Genomic DNA, 23,213 nt, shown 5'->3' with positions numbered 1-23,213 from the left:
TCTCTGCTGACACCTCTGTCACAGGAACTGTCAAGAGCAGGATATGTTTGCTATTGGGATTTGCTCCTGCTCTTGAAAGTTCCTGAGACAGACAGAGGTGTCAGCAGAGAGCACTGTGGTCAGTCAGAAAGGAAATTCAAAAGGAAAATAACTTTCTGTGGAGCATACAGCAGCTAAGTATTGGAAGGATTAAGATTTTTAAATTGTAGTAATTTACAAATCTGTTTAACTTTCTGGCACCAGTTGAATTAAAAGAAAAAAAAATTCCACCAGAGTACCCCTTTAAGCAACATGGTCTTGGTTTCAGATTTTCACACATTTCCTAAGAAGAATTTAGCAGATGAATAGTGGAAGATCTAAAAAAATGCATTATTACTTGCACCACTAGTTGTCACCCTTTAGCCAAGAAAGTTAGGCTGGGCCACCGTGCAAACATCATCAAGGATTATCACATGCTTGGTGTGAGGTTACCGGAATCTTTTCCATTGTGTATACATTCCTCTTCTGTATCACTGTCCCTCTCTGTAGTCTGACGTCTTTTTCTCTGCTCTGGTCCCTCCTTTTGTCCCTCGTATACTGTGTCTTTCTCTCTATATATTAATGGGCTTGTCCACTGAAAAACAACGTATCCCCTATCCCCCCACAATCTCTCTGCATGTGCTGTACCTGGGTATTTTTGGTGCTCCCATAGAATGAATGGAGAGTGTGTCATCTCTTTGAAAGCCAGGACCAACTTCTGGAGATCACGGGGGTCACAGCAATGGAACCCCTGTGATCAGACACTTATCCCCTATTCTTTGGACAATATGCTGTTAATTGTAAAGCTTACAAGATTCCAGTATTTTCTACACCTATCCTTCTATGCTGCCTTTCAGTGGCTCATTGTTTTGTTGTTAATGTGATTATATAAGATATTTAATGGAAAAGGTCGACCAAGATTTCCAATAAATAAGAAAGGGAAACAACCTTGGAATAAAGCCACTAAAAAGTGTCTAAACATTGCCTTGTGTATCTGCTGGGACATAGCTTTGTGTGGTGGATGACATTAATCTTCATCTCTTGAATTTCCAGTAAACTTTCTCATATGATAGCTGTGAATCACAGCTGAATAAGTGAATGGCACATGTAGCTAAATAATGGACAAGCATGAGATCGCTGCCAAACCGTTTACCATACTGAATCATTGCCATTTTACTCAAATGCCACTTACCACTCAACCCTTCGTTCTTCTTTATTGTAAATATGGCTTTAAAATTATTTCCCACCATTTGAATCCCCACCCAGGTACGTAAATATGCAGTGATCTGCTGAATACTAGGGCAACCCCTATATAGAAAACCCTTTTCTGGATTGTCAATCGGTTAACCCACATAATAGTGCTAAATACTAGGAGCCCCAGCAGTGTTATTGTAGGTGGGCCCTTCTAATTAAATGGGTACTTCAGTTAAATTAAAACTTATTACCACCATCCTGTGAATAAGGGATACATTTTATTTACCCTTCAAGGAAATTGACTGCTTTAATAGTATTATAAGGGTACGTTCACACTACGGAAATTTATCAAGGAGTTTCCTCGCTGAATTTCCACAGTGGATCCATGATGCTCACAAAGCTCAGGACTGGGACTTATGTTTGCGGCAGTATGCCATAGACATAAGCTCCATGCAATTGAAAAATAAACTTCTCTGGTGGGTTCTGACAGAAGATTGAACATGTTCAGTCATCTGCCAGAATCCAATTCCTTGTGGAAAATTCTGCTACCAAGCTGCCGACGTGTGAATTAAGCAGTAGAGTCCCATGGAGATCCATGGGAGGCTAGTGCATGCAGAATTTTCTAGTGTGAAGAAGCCCTAAGAGTAACGCTGTTGACAAACTTTGAGGAGTCAGTGTATGTTGCAGCTCATGGACCTCAGCCAAGTTTTTGGCTTGTATTCAAAAGCATGTACCCGAAGTACTAAGAAACTTGAATACATTACCTTGTAATGGTAATAGGCCACAGTACACTGTCACGATCAGTAACTATGTGCAAAAAATGAACAAGAAGCAGCCAGCCTACAATTTCAGAGAAATACATAAATAGTGATAATGAAGTAGGAGATTAATAGTGTGCGGCTTTTGAGCAATTACAGGCAAACATAGTAGAAAGTTTAGACATGATTCATCATCTAGTTAAGTCGTTGCCTACGTAAACCATGCTGGGAATTTGTCTTAACTATTTTATAGGAATGAATATACTACTTAATATAGTAATGGAGCATGGAATCTAAATGTGATCATGTGACTTCCTTGCTTTTCTTAGTAGGTAATGATACAACAGGTTGGTTTTCCCAGATCATATTTTGAAGCCTTTTTTATGACTTTGTAAAAATGTTGTAATTGATTCTATATTTAGGTTGTAAAAGTTGTCCTTCTGCTGGCTTTCCAAGCTTGCTAGAGGAAAATAAAACTCATACTGGTTTTTCCTAGAACCATTTGCAGTTTTGTTTTTAGATTCTTAAGATAGCTTCTTGCCACATTCAGAAGAGCATAATGTGTCCACATTTTAGTATCTGTAGTGTAGCAGCAATACTGAACTATCTGCCATAAATAAAATCTGTCCTAAAGGTAGAGCACATCACTTGAAACAGTTAAGTACCTTCTGCGTGGTTGGATTCTTCCCAGACCTGAGCGCCAATCAACTGTGTTCATGTTGTTGTCTTTTGGGAAAAGGAGGCATGTCCCAATTATTGGGAGTGAAAACGTTGCTGGATTGTTTGTGTGGCCAGTCAGCCAACAGTTGTGCCATGTGATGGGGTCTTTACTGACTAGCCCTGATAATGTACCAATAAATACACACACCAAATAAAAAGCATCTATGTTATGCAAAAGTAAAATAAATGGCTGGAGAGCTTTTCAAGGACTTGCTTGTTTACTCTTTACATCAAAGGGGTATTCAGAGTAGTTTTTATTATTGTTTTCTTTCTTTATAAATATGCTCAGCCTGGATGGAAAAAAACAAGATATTCTTACCTTCCTTACCCCACCCCCCTTTCTCCTAGGGCCACTTCCGTTGCACAGCACCTGCAGTGTTTGGCATGGGAACGTGCACTGTCTGCTCACCAGTCAGCAGCTAAAGTGGGCCAACCAGCAGCTGCAATGGGCACTTCATGTACCGACCCCAAACACAGCAAGTTCTGGGCAATGGGACCAGCTCCAGAAGATCAGCAGTGATGTCGGGAGTGAGAAAGGCAAGTTTCTACCAATGGCCCGCAGGCTGAGCTCATTTTAATAAATAAATGAAACTCTGACTACCAGGGCTGTGGAGTCGGTAGAAAAATGTTCCGACTCCGCAGTTTTTTGTACTTCTGACTCCCCTACTCCAACTCCTCTGTATTAATATGTTATCTTTTATGTGCTGATTTGCTCCTGAAAATAGGGCAGTGGGATGATCCAGGAAGGGGCATTTATTATAAAACATGATTTCCCCAGTAGAATCCCATAGTCATGTTTGAAGTTTAAGCTAACAATCGCAGTTTACAAGTTTGTATAGCCTTAGCTGAATGAGAGCAGTTTTTCCAATGGTTTACAGCTTCAGTCTTGAACTATTGACCCTCCATTCCCTTCACTTATACAAGTATCTCTAGTCCTGCAGGAAGCATATTTACTTAAAGGGGTTATCCAGGAAAAAACTTTTTTTTTTTATATATCAACTGGCTCCAGAAAGTTAAACAAATTTGTGAATTATATAGGGTAGAGACAGAGTCCGGCACTGCTGGAGTGGAAACTCGCTGAACACAAGCGCAGGTGGGGGAACAGACTAAACGACCAAGACGGGGGTGCTCAATCCAAATAGCATAATTCATCCAAGAAAACCGTAAGTGTAGAAATGAAGACGCCACTCTCCCAGGTACGTTATGCTGACAGTTTCTTTATTTCATCCACAAAAGCATGCGGGGAGGTGCAGTGTCAGGCAGGTGTAAATGGCAGGAATGCTGGAGCTCACAGCGTGATGGCTACAGCTGTGTCGTGCTTCCGCGCCTCTTCAGACCACATACGCCCCCAGCATAGCCACCGGTAAATACCTGATTGACGTGTGGGGGGTGGGGTATACAAAAATAGGTGTATACAAAAATGTGATTAAAAACAATAAAAAACCCAAGAACACACTGCGAGAAAAGAAAAAACATACAGTATGAACTAATATCATATAAATATTCCTAAATCCAACTTATCAAACTCCAATGTTTATTAATGGCAGCTTTTATAACATCACTCAAAGGATTATATTTAAAGGAAAGGTGGTGCGTTTCTGAAATCTTGGTCTGATTTACACCTGAGCTACTCCCGCAGCTAAAAGGGAGCTACACTCCAGACCGAAGGCCCAATTTCTAGCCTTCAATAAGAAATTAGAAAAAAAAGCATAAAAGAACAAAAACAGGACAAATTTGTCTGAGATAAAACAGATTTTGATAATGGGAACATCTTCTCTGGTTATGTAAAAATCAACAAGAATAAACCGTGGAATAATGGAAAGAATTATTATCCCAGGTCCCGACAAAATCAAAGAAACACACCTAAAAAGACTGCCAAAAAAACAGATTTTTTTGACTACAAAGTCAAGCAGTTCAGACGATGCAGCGAAAAAAACTAGTGGTAAAACGGAAAAGGGGAATCCCGGTAAAGCTAAAGAAAAACCTAAGAAACCGCATAAGGAGGGCCCTTTAGGAGACGGACTAGAAGGGGCCGTGGGAGAAAAAGAAATTGACTCCATTGCTTGGAGAAATTTCAAGAGGAAGAAGCAAGTGTCCTGGCAAGATTAACTACAAAAGAGAATTCGGGTCAAACTGAGACTGCTGTCAATTCAGCCATTGTGAACCTCACTAACATTACCTTAAGTGACGCTGCTGTTTCTGTGTTATCACGGGGGTTAAATTTTTGTTTTCCTGAACCATTTGATATTGTGCAATTTGAAATTGATTTATTTAAATCAGTAATTAAATTAAACCTACGTAAGTTTTTTGCAAATAAAACAGGTGTGGAAATCAAAGATAAAAAAGAAGCAGAGATCCCCTCCACCATTAATATATTGGGTTTCACCCCATTCAGTGCGGCAGGCGAGGCGGAGATTCAATGTCTAGCCGACCTCACTGAACTCTTGGGAGGAAATTTTTCCACCAATACTATTTCCGAGGATTATGAAACATTTACTGGAGGAATTAAATCTACATTTTGCCCCCCTATTGCACCAGGGAGTAACCTAGACCTTTTTTCTTATAAAATTATGGAAGACGTTAGGGCTCTAAAATACCCCACAGGCAACAGCAACTTGAATAATGAGGAGAGAAAAGCTTTGAAGTGGCTTAGATCATTAAATAATGTAGTCTTCAAAAAAGCCGATAAGGGCGGCAACATAGTCCTGCTCACTAAAGATTACTATGTGGGCGAGGCTATGAGGCAACTGCACAATTCGGCGAATTATGAAAAGTTAAAATCCAATCCCACCGAAAGAGTTTCCCAAAAATTAAAAACTGTACTCAGGAGTGCATTGGAAAAGGGCATCCTCTCCACCGAAATGGCACTAAAACTAGTCCCTCTACATCCTAGGTCCCCATCCTGGTATTTTTTACCCAAAAATACACAAAAGTTTGGATTCCCCCCCCCCCGGACGCCCTATTGGGCTAAATTACTGAGTGCATCTCTAACTTTTTGGATTTTCTTTTAAGAATCCCGACTTAAGAATGTTCCATCGTTAGTAAAAGATACCAATTCATTTTTGGCAGTCCTTTCAGAAGTAGAGTGGCAGGAGGGGAGCTTATTAGCTTCCATAGGCATCGAGTCACTCTACACTAATATCCCTCAGAACCTGGGTGTACGCTGTATTCATAATTTGTTGGAACAAACGGATAAAAGGGAGATGTGTGTGGACTTTATCTGCGAAGCTCTGTCTCTGACCCTAACCAACAACACATTTTTGTTAGACGACGTATGGCAGGTGTATCAAACACCAGGCCTGCCAGACCTCGTCATGTGGCCCACCGCCAGCCTTCACCTTTAATCCCGCTTTTAAAAAAAAAAATTTTTAAGAAAGCCGCCTCTTCAGCGCATGCGCGGCGATCCTCCTTCGGTCCTCCTGGTCCTCCGCCTCTATTGTTGTACGCACCGGACGTCAGTGACGTCCCGTGCATACAACCATAGAGACGCGGGAGGAACAGGAGGATGGCAGGATCATCGCAGGAGGACATGCGCAGGCCCTGTTAAGTGACCGGCGGCGCGTTACCTTCTTCAGCGTTCTGGTCACCGCTCGACCGGTCCTGGCATCTTCTGCTATGGTCCATAGGCCATAGCAATAGATGTGACCCCGGGCCGGAGGAGCGGTGACGGGATCACAGTGGGGCAGCACACAGACATACAGCCTCCAGCCATACACTGTATATGGCTGGAGGCTGTATGTCTGTGGGGAGGGAGGGGGGGGGGGGGTGTGATGCCAACCTAATGTGGAGGGAACTATACTGCCAACTAATGTGGGGGAACATGCTGGCAACTAATGTGGGGGAACATGCTGCCTACCTAATGTGGGGGGAACTATACTGCCAACCTAATGTGGGGGAACATGCTGCCTACTAATGTGGGGGAACATGCTGCCTACCTAATGTGTGGGGAACTATACTGCCTCCCTAATGTGGGGGGAACTATACTGCCTACCTAATGTGGGGGGGGGAACTATACTGCCAACTAATGTGGGGGAACATGCTTCCTACCTAATGTGGGGGGAACTATACTGCCTCCCTAATGTGGGGGGAACTATACTGCCTACCTAATGTGGGGGGGAACTATACTGCCAACCTAATGTGGGGGAACATGCTGCCTACTAATGTGGGGGAACATGCTGCCTACCTAATGTGGGGGGAACTATACTGCCTACCTAATGTGGGGGGAACTATACTGCCTACCTAATGTGGGGGGAACTATACTGCCTACCTAATGTGGGGGGAACTACACTGCCAACCTAATGTGGGGGAACATGCTGCCTACTAATGTGGGGGAACATGCTGCCTACCTAATGTGGGGGGAACTACAAGGTACTGTGCATTGCGGTAGGAGGGGTAGCCTTATATGGTGAGTATATCCCAAACTCTACATTTTAACTGTAAAAGTTGGGGGTCGTCTTATACGCCGGCATATACGGGACGTGTGTGGGGGGGTCCTACAGATACAACCGGCCCTTTGAGGGTGACCAAACTGCTGATGTGGCCCCCGATGAATTTGAGTTTGACACCCCTGACGTATGGTATAGGCAGACCTCCGGGGCACTGCAGTTTTGCCAATTTGTTCGTCATTTTTTCTTCTAATAATCCCTTGGTTAGATTTATCAAAAGTTATTCCCGGTTTGTCGATGACATTTTCATCATATGGACTGGGTCAGAGGCAGACGTCGCTAATTTTATGGCACACATATCTCACAGCAATATGAATCTGAGTTTTACATTTAACACAAGCTTGTCCCAGTTAGAGTTTTTAGATGTATTGGTGTCAGTGTGTGATGAAGGGTTGGTAACTACTGGTTACAGAAAACCTACAGCAGGAAATTCCCTGCTGCATTACAGTAGTTACCACCCAGAACACATAAAAACAGCTATTCCTTATGGGCAAATGCTCAGACTCAGAAGGATTAACAATACTGATGTATAGTTTATAAGACAGGCAAAGGAACTTTCTGACAGGCTGGAAGATAGGGGTTATCCCTCTGAAATTTTGGAGAAAGCATTCAATCGGGCTTTGGTTTAAAATAGGAGATCCCGCCTTAGACATAAGGATAAGAAGGAGAAGAAACAATCAGATAGATTCACCTTTTCCTTTAAATATAATCCTTTGAGTGATGTTATAAAAGCTGCCATTAATAAACATTGGAGTTTGTTGCAGAGTGATCTGGTCTTGGCTGAGATCACCAGGAACATACCCATGATAGCCTTTCGCAGAGCTAAAAACTTAGGAGACTCTCTAACCCACAGTAAATTCTCTTCCACCTCAGACGAAAAAAAGAAGAATTTTGCAAGGAAACCACAGATGTGGCAACTGCAAAATGGTGTCCGCAATTGAATACTGGTAACATTTTTTATCTTGGTGGAGTAGAAGTACTACTGCAAGATTTTTGTTGTTGCAGAACTAATTTCATCGTGTATGGTCTGGTCTGCAGGTGCGGTTCGGGAACATCTTTATTCCTTAAAAAGTAAAAAGGGTTCCCCGAGAGTTATTGACCACGTGTGAAATCCACAACGGTAACCCCTCGGAGCTGCACTTCTTCGGGACCGAGAGAGTGCACTACCGAGATGTGATCTATAGGCGCAGGGATCTCTTACAAGTAGAAGCACGCTGGATAATGCGCCCAAGGAAGATTGGGCATGAATGATAAGTTGGATTTAGGAATATTTATATGATATTAGTTCATACTGTATTTTTTTTTCTTTTCTCGCAGTGTGTTCTTGTGTTTTTAATTGTTTTTAATCACATTTTTGTATACACCTATTTTTGTATATCCCCGCCCCCCACACGTCACGCAGGTATTTACCGGTGGCTATGCTGGGGGCGTATGTGGTCTGTGAGCTCCAGCGTTCCTGCCGTTTACACCTGCCTGACAATGCACCTCCCCGCATGCTTTTGTGGATGAAATAAAGAAACTGTTAGCATAACGTACCTGGGTGAGTGCCGTCTTCATTTCTACACTTACAAATTTGTAAATTACTTCTATTAAAAAATCTTAATCCTTTCAGAAGTTATGAGCTTCTTAAGTTAAGGTTGTTCTTTTCTGTCTAAGTGCTCCCTGATGACACATGTCTCGGGAACCGCCCAGTTTAGAAGCAAATCCCCATAGCAAACCTCTTCTAAACTGGGCATTTCCCGAGACACATGTCATCAGAGAGCACTTAGACAGAAAAGAACAACCTTAACTTCAGAACCTCATAAGTACTGAAAGGATTAAGATTTTTTAATATAAGTAATTTACAAATCTGTTTAACTTTCTGGAGCCAGTTGATATATAAAAAAAGTTTTTTCCTGGATAACCCCTTTAATCCCTTATCAGTGAGAGGCCAGGTTACCGATGGGTTCCCTGTAAAAGCAGAACACAACACTATGGAAAGTATAAGTATTGCCGCTCCTAATTGTGCGTTGCGTGCCATATAGTGAAGCACATGAAAAGCATGCTTCTTCTCGGTCACTTAACGTGTTCGTTTTGCGGTTACGTAAGGCACTGCATGCATAGGTCTTTATTCTTACAGTAGAGAAGTCATTAATTATAACTTTTTGTTAATTGGGACATTTAAACTTGCTTTTTTTTTTTTTTTTATTCCACTCTAAATTTAAGTCGGTGCATTGTTTGCCGACTCCAGGTACCCAAAATTTTGTCCGACTCCTCGACTCCGACTCCCCAGCACTGCTGACTACCCTTTTACCTTTAGGAACTATGGGATGTCAAATTACAGAGAAGCTGTCCATTTTGCTTGTGATTGAAGATTGACATACATACCGCAGTTCCTGAGTCCCCACCTGAAAACAGGAAAGAAAATGGAATAAAAATCTAACACATTCCCTAACTAGGAAAATAATAAAACATAAGACCTGGTCTGGAGAGAACTCCAGACCATGTCCACCTCCTTAGACACTAAGCTAAAACTGATTACCTCAGGTGCCTGTGGGCGGGTATATCCTGCTGGGAGGAGCCGACTTTTCTTGTTGCCATAGTGTTGACCCTCTTGGTGACATCTAATATCATATTTTGTAACACTACTTTCTGCATATGAGACCTATCTAGCTTTAGCAAAGGGGCTCCAGTGGTGTCATTCATAATAATAAATCAGAAGTCACCGATTTTCAGTTGTTGAAGGTGTATGGCCCCCTTTAGACTAATATAGTGCGAAGGAATTAAAAACAAAGCTCTTTTCTAATGTTATACACATAGAATTTATTTTTCCCTTGTAGGTGAGTGATGTGCACTGTGTGTGCAGGTCACGTCATCGTATTAACCTTAGTAAAAGATTGTCATTATTTTATAGTAGCAAATAACATTTAAGTGCAGGACAAGAAATGAAAGTAAGCAGTAGCTGTTTTGGCATGACTCCACTGTAAAATACCGCTATATGATATTTTGGCTTCACTGAGGTTGATATATCACAGGTGGAAAGTATTTTAATTATTTTCCATTATGGGATGAAGTAACGCAATCATTTTTACAGTGAATAAGAGGAATATGTAAACAGTTCAGGCTGTCACTAACTTTCAGGATTATATTTTGTACGTGGCTCTATTCACATCACGTTTTTGCCCTACGTCAGACTTATATGTCTGTTTACCAGACATATACTGTAGGTCCGTGTGGAGAATATCTAAGCTAAAAGTATGTCTTGAATAATTTAGGTAAAAAAAAAAAGAACCACACACAATTTTTCTTGATGCCTTTGTATGGAATGGAACTACTCTAACACAGTTAAAGGGAAGAAAGTTCTACTGGCATGCGGTAGTTCCTTGTGGTGTTAAAAGGGATACTCTGCTGCTCAGCATTTGGTACAAACTGTTCCGAACACTGGAGCCGGTACCGGCAACTTGTGACATCATAGCCCCACCCCCTCGTGACATCACACCCCACCCCCTCAATGCAAGTCTATGACTTGCATTGAGGGGGTGGGGCATGACATCATGAGGGGGGGGGGGCTATGATGTCACGAGGCACCGGCTCCAGCATTCGGAACATTTTTTTCCAAAAGCTGAGCAGGAGAGTACCCCTTTAAGTCTATTAGGTTAGGGCTGGGCAGTATATCGGTTTATACAGAATACCGACATTTTTGTGCTGCGCGATATGAATTTTAATTCATACCGCAATACCGGTTGGGCCCCTCCCCCTTGGGAATGAATGTATGAGCTCAGCGCTGCGCTGTCCCCACATCGGGCAACAAATCACAATTCACCCGCGTGCGCTGTTCTGCCCCCCAATTAATTATCAGCCCAGCGCTGTCCCCATCGGGGTAAATACTGATATGTCACCCGCATGCGCTGCCCTCCTCATCCTCATGTTTGTTGCGGCCGCCGGCGCTGACACTCTATACCAGTGGGCTTCAACCTGCCGACCTCCAGATGTTGCAAAACTACAACTCTCAGCATGCCCGGACAGCAAACGGCTGTCCGGGCATGCTGGGAGTTGTAGTTTTGCAACATCTGGAGGTCGGCAGGTTGAAGATCACTGCTCTATATTGTGTGGTATCCCTATGCCCTGGCTGCAAAAAATAAAATAAACTTTAACTCCCCTCCCGTTGGTCTGGTACCGGCCTCATCTGCTTCCTAGTGAATCGAACATCGGACAGCCGTCAGCCTATCACCGGCCGCAGCGATGTTCCTCCTCGGCCCCTGATAGGCTGAGCCTACTGTCATGTAAGAAGCCGCCCAGAGCTTCTTACATGACAGTGGGTTCAGCCTATCAGCGGCCGAGGCGGAACATCGCTGCGGCCGGTGATAGGCTGACGGCTGTCCAACGTTCCCATCCCTAGCGTAAGGCCCACGCCGGAACATGCCTGAGTTTATTTTGTTTACCTTGTGTCTGCGCCGGCGGCGGCAACAAACAGCACGAGGAGGGCAGCGGGTGAAATGTGAGTATTTACCCCGATGGGGGCAGCGCTGGGCTGATAATTCATTTTTGTTGGGGGAGGGGCAGAATAGCGCAGCGTTGGGCTGATAATTAATTGGGGGGGGGGGGGGGGAAGTGTCCTTCTGAAGTAGGGTTTGTTGGCTATGATGCTTAGATAATTCCAAAAATCCATCTGCAAATATTAGAAAACCATACCATATCCACCAACCTGAACTATTGATATTTGACAGACAGGGATCAGTGATTGACCGGTCTATTGCGATTGACTGGTTGTGATTGAGTGTATGTGTGTTGGGTCTTATTGCCTATAGTCGGGCTGTATAAGTGGTAGTAGCATATATCTGGAGTGTATGGGCTCTGCTGGGTGTGATTTATATCCCATTTGCATCCCGAGTGGAAGTTGAATGGAAAATTGTCGCGATAGATACACCCACTTCATGTGCTAAGGAAGTTTTTACATGACAATGTGTACTTAGCCTAATGTGAAAATAAGTTGAGAAAGTTTTGTCTTATTTGTCTTCTTAGTGTTACTTATTCACGTTGTAATAGCTTGAGTAAAAGGTTTATCAGAATATAATTTTTTGAACAGTTGTTAATGCACAAATCTTTTAGAAATAAGAAAAAAATATATACTTAATTTTTGCCATGCTTTTCATTATCAGGACAAATTCCCTTTCTCTAGGGCATGCTTATTTAGGCCCAGAGTTTCCTATTTCTTCTCTGTAGCTCATCAGCAAGTGTTTACAGTCCCACAGGCTTTAAAGGGGTACTCTGGTGGAAAAAAATGTTTTCAAATCAACTGGTGCAAGAAAGTTGAACAGATTTGTAAATCATTTTTATTTAAAAATCTTAACCCTTCTAGTACTTATCAGCTGCTGTATACTACAGAGAAATTCGGGAAGTTATTTTCAGTCTGACCACAGTGCTCTCTGCTGACACCTCTGTCAATGTCACAAACTGTCCAGAGCAGGAGAGGTTTTCTATGGGGATATGATGCTAATCTGGACAGTTCCTGATACGGACAGGGGTGTCAGCAGAGAGTACTTTTGTCAGACAGAAAATAAATTCACAAAGTTCTTTGTTTTCTAGCGCAGCTAATAAGTACTGGAAGGATTAAGATTGTTTAATAGAAGTAATTTACAAATCTGTTTAACTTTCGGGCACCAGTTGATTTGAAAACATTTGTTTTCTACTTGTTTCCACCGGAATTCCCCTTTAAGTGTCACTTACCGGTCTCTCATTGCCTAACTCCTTAAAGCCTACCTGTTATATACCACAAAAACAAGCCATATGTTACTCCGTTCCTAATCCTGATCACGTACATATATATTTTTTTGTGTCTTGCACCTATATTTCTTTTACAAATACCATCTATTTGTTACTCACTTGGATGTCATCCTGTGCTTTAGAGGGGGCGTATCTTCACTCTGCATGACTCATCTTCCTCCTTGAGTCTGCTGTGTTGTGCTGGGTCTATTTATCCAATCACTGCAGGCTGCTCTGTAAACCCCTCCTTATTTTCATGCTACAGCCTAATAGAACAGAGGTGAGCACAAAGCAGGGTTAGTCCCACCCTTACATAACAGAACTTTGTCCTTGCCTGTGCTTCTGCTTAGCCAAAGATGATTCTACAGCCAGACAGGATCATGTTCTGGATGGTATGGGGACCCCTTGTGGTGTTTATTTATAAGCCATGATTTTATAAAACTTTTCTTATGAGGTATATTAAATATGTTAATATTTTGCCAAAATGTACAACCAACATAGAACAAGTTTTTGAATCTGTTTTTGAATGTTAAAGCTGTTTTCTCTTGAGTGGTGCCATCTTCAGAAGTAGTTCAAGATCTGCATTATGGTCTATTCACACATACAGTATTCTGTGCAGTTTTGATGCGCAAGATTTTCTGCTGCAGATTTCAATGTAAACTAAACACAGCTTGAAATCCTGCGCATCAAATCTGTGCACAATACTGTACGCGTGAGTAGACCCTTAAGGGTATCTGCTGGGAGGTGACCACAACCATTTTAAAATTGCTTAACCCAATAAAAAATAAGTGTTAAATTCAATCTGATTTTATGTAACTAATAATTGTCTGTTCCTACTTTTAAAAATACATGTTTCAACTTCTGTGAGTCACTTTGGCTGTTGACTAGTACAAAGAAAGTCACTATTTAACATGTGCTGTCCAGGTACCATTGTGAACTCGCTCTACTGGTCTGATGTCTACTATTTTGTAACCCTCTGCAATTGTGAAGTTGCATATCATTAGTAGTTAGTTAAAGGGGTACTCCGCTGTTCAGTGTTTGGAACAAACTGTTCCAAATGCTGGAGCCGACACGAGCTTGTGACGTCATAGCCTGTCACTCCCCACCCCCCATAGAGTTGGATTGAGGGGGCGGGGCGTGACATCACGAGGGGCAGGGCTATGACTTCACGAGCTCCAGCATTCGGAACAGTGTGCTCCAAACGCTGAGCAGCGGAGTACCCCTTTAACTGGGACTGGGTTCTACTAGGCAGGAGTTGGATTTACATAGGACAGCATACTATACAGACAGTTTATTGGGCACAGTTGCACACACAGTATTGGGGTTTTAGCACCAAGGGGGTGGAATCCATGGCCATGTAGAGTTATTTGCCTTTCATGTGGATGTTTTAATAGATTTCAGAGGGTTTCCCATGTATTATGTATCATGTGTAATTAATAAAGTATTGTATTTTTCATTATTTGGTGTGCGCCATCTTGGAGTGTTTTTTTTTTTTCTCTTTTTTATTTATTTATTTTTGGAACTTTTTAAACACTAGGGAAGCACCCATATGTTATTTATTTGGTTGAGCAACCCCACAGGCAGGGTATATCATTTACCTATACTAAATTGGTCTAATATAGTAGAACAAACATTAAATATTTTTGTAGGTTAGAAAGCTTTTATCTTATTAGTGTCTAGCTTCAGGGTTTAAAGTATGGGGCACTTATTGTTGATTTCCACTTAAGTTTATTCAAGACATGTGCATTTTGTGTTGTTGTGTTATGTTTTCAATCACTTTAACATTGTAACAGTTTTCAGTCAAGAGAGCATTGTACGTCATGAAGTTCTTCCATGTAGTGTTCCACTAGCTGATTCCAATGTGAATTCCCACTGCTAGGCTTGGGTTACAGATAGCACTGTGCTGACTCCAATGCTTATTAGATTCCACCACAATAATGCAAATCATACCATGCTTTTCTATGTGAATTATGTATCTCATTTCTATACTCTACATTACATACAAATATTCATTTTACTTGCCAGACATTGGCTTTTATCTGCTTACCTGTATTATTGGGACTGCCATGTTCCCTTCAGGCAGGAGATGCATCATTTTAATGAAAGTAAATGTTAATGGGAAAAGTTCAGCAGTACATTCACAATATCATGAATACCCAACTACATAATGTTTAGTGTTCGATCCTCTATGCCTTCAGTGCAGGTGGTGCGTGATAGTTAATGCATACCTATCATCCCACAAAAAAAGAATTATTATGTTACTCAGTACCTGATCTTGACCATGTGCATCTAATTTTTATGCCTCTATTGCCTATATTTATTATAAAAATACCTATTTTCACTAGCACACTGTTAGAAATCTTCAGAGAGGATGGGGGCGTGTCTCTTCCTTGTGGTGGTGGGAGGTGATTGGTGTGTCCGCTCATGCAGCCTCGTCCATGAGTCATCTCTTGTTCATGACTTATGGACAAGCCTGGTGCTGCTGCAGGACTGGTTAGTGTCCCAGTAGGTATAGGGACCCCTAGTGGTGGGATTTTTTTGAGAGCCGTTTTCTTTATTAAATATTTGAAACATTTTTAATAACCATATTACAAAAGGTTTTTAATTTTCATCATTAACAATATATAAAAAGTTTTTGAATCTGACAGCGCCCATTTAAGCAATTTCTGAAATACTGTTGTATTTGTTTTATTCATATATAACATTTTTCATTTAACACTTTTTTGAGGGTAACCAATAGTAACCACATGTTCTATACAGTAAATAGTTTTTTTTTTTTTTTTTTTTTTACCATATCCAGATGTCCTCCTGTCTGTACTTCATAGTGCAGAAAAGCAGTTTTAAAAGTGCTCCACATCGTATAGTAATGATGCAATATGTACTGTCTACATAGTTCCTTTTCTTTTTTTGAAGCAGTAGAATAATGTAAATAGTTAGAAGGGCAGAATGACAGTGTGTAGTAGACTGGTAAGTGTTATAGGTAGAGATTAATAGGGGATTTTTAACAAAAGTATATTATTACACTTTCCCATTGATTTTTTTCAGCATTAAAGATTGTTACCTGATCTATAGTTGTAAAACAGTCCACATGTATGGTAGTTAAGCTAATTCCAAGCATACCTTTTGTTTGTTTCTTTTGTTGCTTTCTTTCATAAATAAAAAAAATGCCAGTTCATGCGTTTTCTGTGTGTATTACAGCACATGTATGGGGAGCATTAAAGAGGTATTCCACTCCCCAGCATTCGGAACATTTAGTTTCGAACCTGGTGCAGGCTTCAGGAGTCGCCATGCCCCCTTGTGACGTCACGCGTCACCCCCTCCCTCTCCAATGTAAGTTTATGGGAGGGGGTGTGACTACCCCCCCCCCCAATAGACTTGCATTGAGGGGGCGGGCGTGACATCATGAGGGGCGGAGCATGATGTCACGAGGAGGCGTGGCGACCCCCGAAGGCTGCACCAGCTTTCGAAACTAAATGTTCAGAACGCTGGGGAGTGGAGTACCCTCTATAATACACATTCACGGCACATGTGTGGGCAGACATCAGAGGGCTGCTGTGAGCCCTGTGTATCAATCACATGGGGAGCTTAAAGGAGAACTCCGGCGATCCTGGATAATAGTTTATTTATCCCCTATCGACTGATAAGTAGCTGATCGCAGGGTCCGACCTCTGGGACCCCGGCTCTCTGTGAGGAGCGCTTGTTGTCTACCGGTAGATGGCACATGCTTCATTCATTTCTATAAGAGCGCTGATAATGCCAGAGTGCTGTTCTATGGTCTTTTTGGTGCTCCCATAGAAATGAATGGAGCACATGCCACCTGCAGCATGCGCTCCTCACTGAGCGCTAGGTCTCATCCTGGTGATCGTGGAGGGTCCCAGTAGTCGGACTCCTTGCAATCAGCTACTTATCCCCTATCCTGTAAGTTAATTTTAGCAGAAGTTCTCCTTTAAACGGCGAGAGGTGATGCGGACCCTAGGCCACTTCTTTCTGACACATGAGGGCGGGCAAATTATTATTATTTTTTTTTATTAAATAAAGCAACTAAAGAAACAAAGGCATTCATGCCATTGGCTTGTTAACCAGTTTAACTATGAATCAAGTGACAGCATGTTGGTATATTGTATGTATTATCATTTCATTATGTGGTTAAAAGTGGTATTTGTATTCATTTTTTATCAAAATAACTTTTTGTTCCTTGTAGGGATTTTTAGCCAATCAGAAGCGGGCTGAAAACTTGAAGGACCCCTCTGTATTACCTGATTTGTGTTTGAGCCATGCAAATCAACTGATGATCATGTTAACAAACCACAGAAAGCTGTTGGATATCAAACAGAAATGTACCACTGCCAAACAGGAGCTTGCCAATAACTTACAAGTTCGATTAAAGTAAGACTCTGTCTGTTGATGATATTTCTAGATTTCAGTTTTTCCCAAAATAGCAGTGTTTCCCAACCAGTGTGCATTTAGCGTTTGCAAAACTTTGGCTGTCAGGGCATGCTGGAAGTTGTAGTTTTGCAACAGCTGGATGCACTCTGGTTAGGAAACACTGCCATATTGACTTATTTTCATTTAGTCTTTTAGATTGGTTTTATTTAATTTTGTTATGCTTACATTTTTATTGACTGTCATATGTTTATAGCATTCTCATGCGTTTTGGGAAAAAATAAAATAGAGCACCATAGATCAGATAGAAATCGACCCTAGTTTAGGAATAGAATAAGTCTGAAGAAACTAAATGGGTACTTTGGCGGATTTATTTATTTATTTTCTTTTTCAAATAAACTGGTGCCAGAACATGAAACAGATTTGTAAATTAAAAGTCAAGGAAAGGTGGAGCCATCACTGAGTAAAAAATACTTTTTTATTGTAATCCAGGTTAAAAATCCATGGAAGGCAAGGACAAAATGAGCACATGGACAAAAGTGCAAAGATGCATAGTTGGAACACCTCAGGAAACCAACGCGTTTCAGGCCATTTGTCCCTTTGTCATCGCATACACACTCTTTTATACTGAGACTGTCTAGGAGCTCACTTCCCACAAGGGGAAGGTGAACAGGGACCAACCCATTAGGACAACCAACTTTATTGTCCAAAGTGCATAAAACAAACATATAAAAAAAAAAGGTTCATTGCAAAAAAGGAAAAAACTGAATTTATACAATATAAACAATGGAAAAATTCCAAAAAAAGAGGTATGCAAAAAATGTATAATGAAGAATTAAATACGTCCTATTATTCAAACCAAAGGGATAAATGCTACTGAATAAATAAATCCACATAGCTTCCCTGTTGTGCAGGTATTTTATACTGTCACCTCCTCTTTGCTGGGAGTTATTTCTTCAATAGCACAAAATTTCAAATTTTAAACATCACCATTATGGACTGAAAAGAAATGTTTCGATACATTAGACATACCACTAGTGAGGGGACCAGTAGAATGACGAATTTGCTCCTGTATGCGTTTTTTCAAAGCACGTTTGGTGCTACCAATGTAAGTAAGTGAGCAAGCAGTACATACCATTTTGTAAATTACTAGTTTGGAATTACAATTAATAAAACTACAAATTTTATGTTTTTTGTTATCAACTGTGCCCTCAATAGTTGTACATTTAACAGCATATTTGCAAATCACACATCGTGCCTCGGAACATTTAAAGAACCCTCTTGTTGTCAACCAAGTTTCATTTGTGTCACGATCTGCAACAGTGCTTGGAGTTAATGAATTGGCTAGTGTAGTAGCTCTACGGGTTGAAAATCTTATTCCTTTTTGTATCACTGTACTTAAACCAGGATCTGAATGTAAGATAGAAAGATCTTTCGATATAATGTCTCTGATTTTATTGAATTGGGGACTGTAAGTTGTTACAAATGTGATGGGGATCACTAACCTGACTGTGTTCTCTATCTTTCAAAAGTTCAGATCTGTTCAACGAATCTACCCTTTTTCGGGCTTTATTTAGGATCCAATTCGGATAGCCACGTTGTTTGAGTCGTGTGCATACCGAATTTGCTTACTCCCGATAAATCGATGTAGCAGAGCTGTTCCGTTTAACAAGGATTGATTCACCTACAGGAATGCCTTCAATGGTATGTCTGGAATGACATGAATCAGCTCTGAGAATGGTATTACCGGCAATGGATTTCCGGAATGGACGTATCTCAATGGTTTTTCCCTTGACAACCAAAAACATGTCTAAAAACTGTGTGCATGATTTAGACCAGTTATGTGTGAAGCGTAAATTACAAGAATCGTTATGTAAATATTGCATGAATGTGTTGGCTAACGATTCACTGCCTTTCCACATGATGACCACGCCATCGACGTATCTACCAAACCATGCAACATTGTGTCTAATACAGGTTTTGATCAGAAAAAATATGAAAAATTCTCCCACCAAAATACATATTAGTTTGCAAGAGCAGGTGAAGATTTTGCACCCAGTGATACTCCAGTTTTCTGCAAATAAAAAAACACCATTGAACAAAATGACACAAATGACACTTGGTTGACAACAAAAGGGTTCTTTAAATGTTCCGAGGCACAATGTGTCATTTGCAAATATGCTGTTAAATGTACCACTATTGAGGGCACATTTGTTTTATTAATTGCAATTCCAAACTGGTAACTTACAAAATTGTATGTACTGCTTGCTCACTTACTTACATCGGTAGCACCAAACGTGCTTTGAAAAAATGCATACAGGAGCACATTCATCATTCTACTGGTCCCCTCACTAGTGGTATGTCTAATGTATCAAAACATTTCTTTTCAGTCCATAATGGTGATGTATCGAATTGAAAAAAATAACTCCCAGCAAAAGAGGAGGTGACAGTATAAAATACCTGCACAACAGGGAAGATATGTGGATTTATTTATTCAATAGTATTCATTCCTTTGGTTTGAATAATAGGACGGATTTAATTCTTCATTATTAATTTTTTGCACCTCTTTGGAATTTTTGCATTGTTAATATTGTGTAAATTCAGCTTTTTCCTTTTTTCCTTTTTTATATATTTGTTCTATGCACTTTGGACAATAAAGTTGGTTGTCCTAATGGGTTGGTCCCTGTTCTCCCTCCCCTTGTGGAAGTTGAGCTCCCTAGACCTTCTCAGTATAAAAGAGTGTGTTGGAGAGGCAACATGTATGCCTTGACTAAGGGTCACATGGCCTAAAACGTGTTGGCTTCCTGAGGTGTTCAAACTATGCATCTTTGCACTTTTTGTCCTTGTGCTCATTTTGTCCTTGCCTTCCATGGATTTTTAACCTGGATTGCAATAAAGAAGTACTTTTTACTCAGTGCTGGCTCCACCTTTCCTTGACTTCTGCCTTGCATTCAGAGGCTGGCTGTGCACATGTTGAATCAGGGGAGCTGAACTCCCTCATCTCCTACTAGATTTGTAAATTACTTCTATTTCAAAATCCTAACCCTTCCAGTACTTATCAGCTGCTGTATGCTCCACAGGAAGTTGTTTCCTGTCTGACCAAAGTGCTCTCTACTGCCATCTCTGTCTGTGTCAGGAACTGTCCAGAGCAGGAGCAAATGCCTATAGCAAACCTCTCCTGCTGTGGACAGTTCCTGACAGAGACAGAGGTGGCAGAAGAGAGCACTATGGTCAGAACTACACAACTTCCTCTGTAGCATACAATTTTGCAGCTGTGAAAGTGGTGTTCACAATGTTTTTTTTTTCTTCTGGTATAACCCGTTAGGAGTGTAGTGGCTGTGATGGGTTACGCCAACTCTTTCCGTTTGAAATAAATAGGAGCTGAGCTGCAGTAACAACACGTAGAGCTGTCTTCTTCCAGCTCTGTATACTGTGTATATGGGCACTTTGTCCCTGGAACACAGATGATAGGTATGGGTGTCCAGTAACCTCCACCAATCGGATATTGATGGCTTATTCTGAGGCCTATTCTTTTCTAATCCCAGACCACTGATCACTGATTAAGGTCCCACAGAGCCCAAGGTTTCTGTGAAACACCAGTTGACTAATGCTGTCCTAAATAATCACAGTAAAAGCACAATACCCCCACTAGAGAGGAAAAAGTTGTACATCACATGCTGCAAATGAGCCATTTGAACTGTGTATGTAGTGATATAGGGGGAAGACTTGTGTAGAGGAAAAGTTGACCAGTTGCCCATAGCAACCAATCAGATTGCTTCTTTTATTTTTCAGAGGCCTTTTTAAAAATGAAAGAAGCGCTCTGATGCTGTGGGCAACTGGTCGACTTTTCCTCTGCACAAGTTTTGATGACTCTCCCTGATAATGTTGTGATTCTTCATCTTAGTACTGTGATTTTCATCTGCTTGAAAAACATGCTACATGCTTTCTTTCTGAACAATTTAGACCTCTCGCCCAGCCATTGTTACCTTATAGAATTTATTCTGCAGGAGGGGGGGTTTCAAAACTATGCCCATGGTGTAGGATATAAAGAAAAATAAACTCCTCCAGCACTCCCACAATGCCTCCAGAGACGTGCTCCAGTCCCCTGATCTGCAGCGCGACTTTCGGGCGCAGGAAGCAACTGGACCCAATGTGTCATACTGCTGCTCAGTAAATTAGTGTCATGCCTCGACCTGCCATATCAGTGGCATTTTGGCACATTGGGTTTGGGTGCTTCCCGCACCCGACAGTCACACTGCAGCAGAGACCAAAGCAGACTGGAGCAGAACACTGGATGCGCCATGGGAATGCTGAAGGTAAGTAAAGGTTTATATTTTTTATATCCCACACACAAATGGCACAGTTGTCCCGCTGCTCTATCAGTTACATCCATAGTATCTATTTCGCTTTGCTACCTACCTTTCTGTTGCTCATTATTTCCTCTTTGCCTTAAAGGGGTATTCCGACCCTAGACATCTTATCCCCTTTCCAAAGGATAGGGGATAAGCTGTCTGATCGGGGGGGTCCCTTGAACCCCCGCGATCTCTCCTGCAGCACCCCTGTTTCTCAGCTGCACAGAGCATGGATTGCTCTGTGGCTGATGACGGGTGATGGAGGGGAGGAGTATCGTGACGTTACGGCAACGCCTCCCTCGTGACGTCACACCCTGCCCTCTCAATGCACGCCCCCTCCCATAGACTTACATTGAGAGGGCATGGCATGACGTCACAAGGGGCGTGGCCGTGACATCACGACCCATTGCCGCCTGCACCCAGCGATCGGAACAAAACATTCCAAATGCCGGGGTAGCGGAGTATCCCATTAATATTCCTTAAGATTCCAGACTATTGTCTAATTACCAATGTGTTACCAGTACGTATTTGTACAAGCCAGCATTCTGCCAGACCAGTAAGCACCAGAGTGATGGAATATACATGTAATAGATTTCAAATAATACTATAGCTTATGTCACATGTGCACATTGTATAGCCCACTGTGTCGATCTCTGTCGCTTTTGATAATTACAGTCCATGCCTTGGTTTCAGTGCATCAGATTGAAGTAAATTTGTATTCTTGTGTTATGTTGTTTTTTAGGTGGTGCTGCTTTGTAATGCTGCATGCTGATCAAGATGGGGAAAAACTTCAGGCTTTATTTAGACTTTTAACAGAATTACTTGAAAGGATCAAGATAGTGGAGGCACTTAGTACAGTTCCTCAGATGTATTGCTTAGCAGTGGTTGAAGTTGTAAGAAGAAAAATGTTCACAAAACACTACAGAGAGGTAAGTCAGTTTTATACAATAAATGTAAAATAGATACACAATGCAGGAAAAATAGTGCTGGATTGTAAAAGGATTGTCGTAGGACTGCCCCTGTTCATTTGTCCTATTATTAAAGAAGTAGTCCCATGTAGTCTCACGATAGTGGATTAGTGTTGGATTGCTGGGACCCCCTCCCCCCCCCCCCCTGCATTCTCTTGTACAGCGTTACGGCTTTCCTCTTGGGTCAGCACGCCCACTCCTTTGCGTCTCTATGGGAGAGCTCCCCTTTTGTGACAGAACAGAGAGCCGCTGTAGCTAACATGGCACCTCCAATCATTACATGAACCACCACCCATTTGAATGGCAGCCATGCAATGTTGTGTTTCTCATGCAGAGGCTGGGGTCCAGCTGATCACTACACTAGCTTCACTTCGAAAAGGTGTTGTTTTGGTGAAGTGTCCAATTTAACACAGTTTACTATTGCTTGAGACAATCTTGCATTCTTCATCAATCTTTAAACATGATTTAAACACAAATCCCAAGAACGTAAAATGAATGTTCTAAAGCCCCATAGAATGCATGCAGTACTGGCCTTTTGAGTATTGCTGCTCTATTCATTCAGAGGAAGTTAGTTCTCAGGATTAGTAGGAGTTCTAGCGATTTGACTCCCAGTGATCCACTAAATATTCAAAA

At 41.5% G+C, this 23,213-nt stretch overlaps 1 protein-coding gene across 3 annotated transcripts in view; it reads left to right on the top strand.

The window, feature by feature from the left end:
• The window catches only part of RB1CC1 (RB1 inducible coiled-coil 1), a 153,615-nt gene that overhangs the window by 60,292 nt on the left and 70,110 nt on the right, over nt 1–23,213 (top strand). For all 3 annotated transcript variants that reach the window (XM_056521914.1, XM_056521912.1, XM_056521913.1), the window contains exons 8-9: nt 17,079–17,263; nt 22,355–22,541. In XM_056521914.1, coding sequence (XP_056377889.1) covers nt 17,079–17,263; nt 22,355–22,541 — 372 coding nt within the window. The remainder of the gene's footprint in view (nt 1–17,078; nt 17,264–22,354; nt 22,542–23,213) is intronic.

The sequence above is a fragment of the Hyla sarda genome, chromosome 5 (genome assembly GCF_029499605.1).
Source record: "Hyla sarda isolate aHylSar1 chromosome 5, aHylSar1.hap1, whole genome shotgun sequence".
Taxonomy (NCBI): domain Eukaryota; kingdom Metazoa; phylum Chordata; class Amphibia; order Anura; family Hylidae; genus Hyla; species Hyla sarda.
The sequence above is the reverse complement of the archived record's forward strand: the minus strand, read 5'-3'. Positions and strand labels throughout refer to the sequence as shown.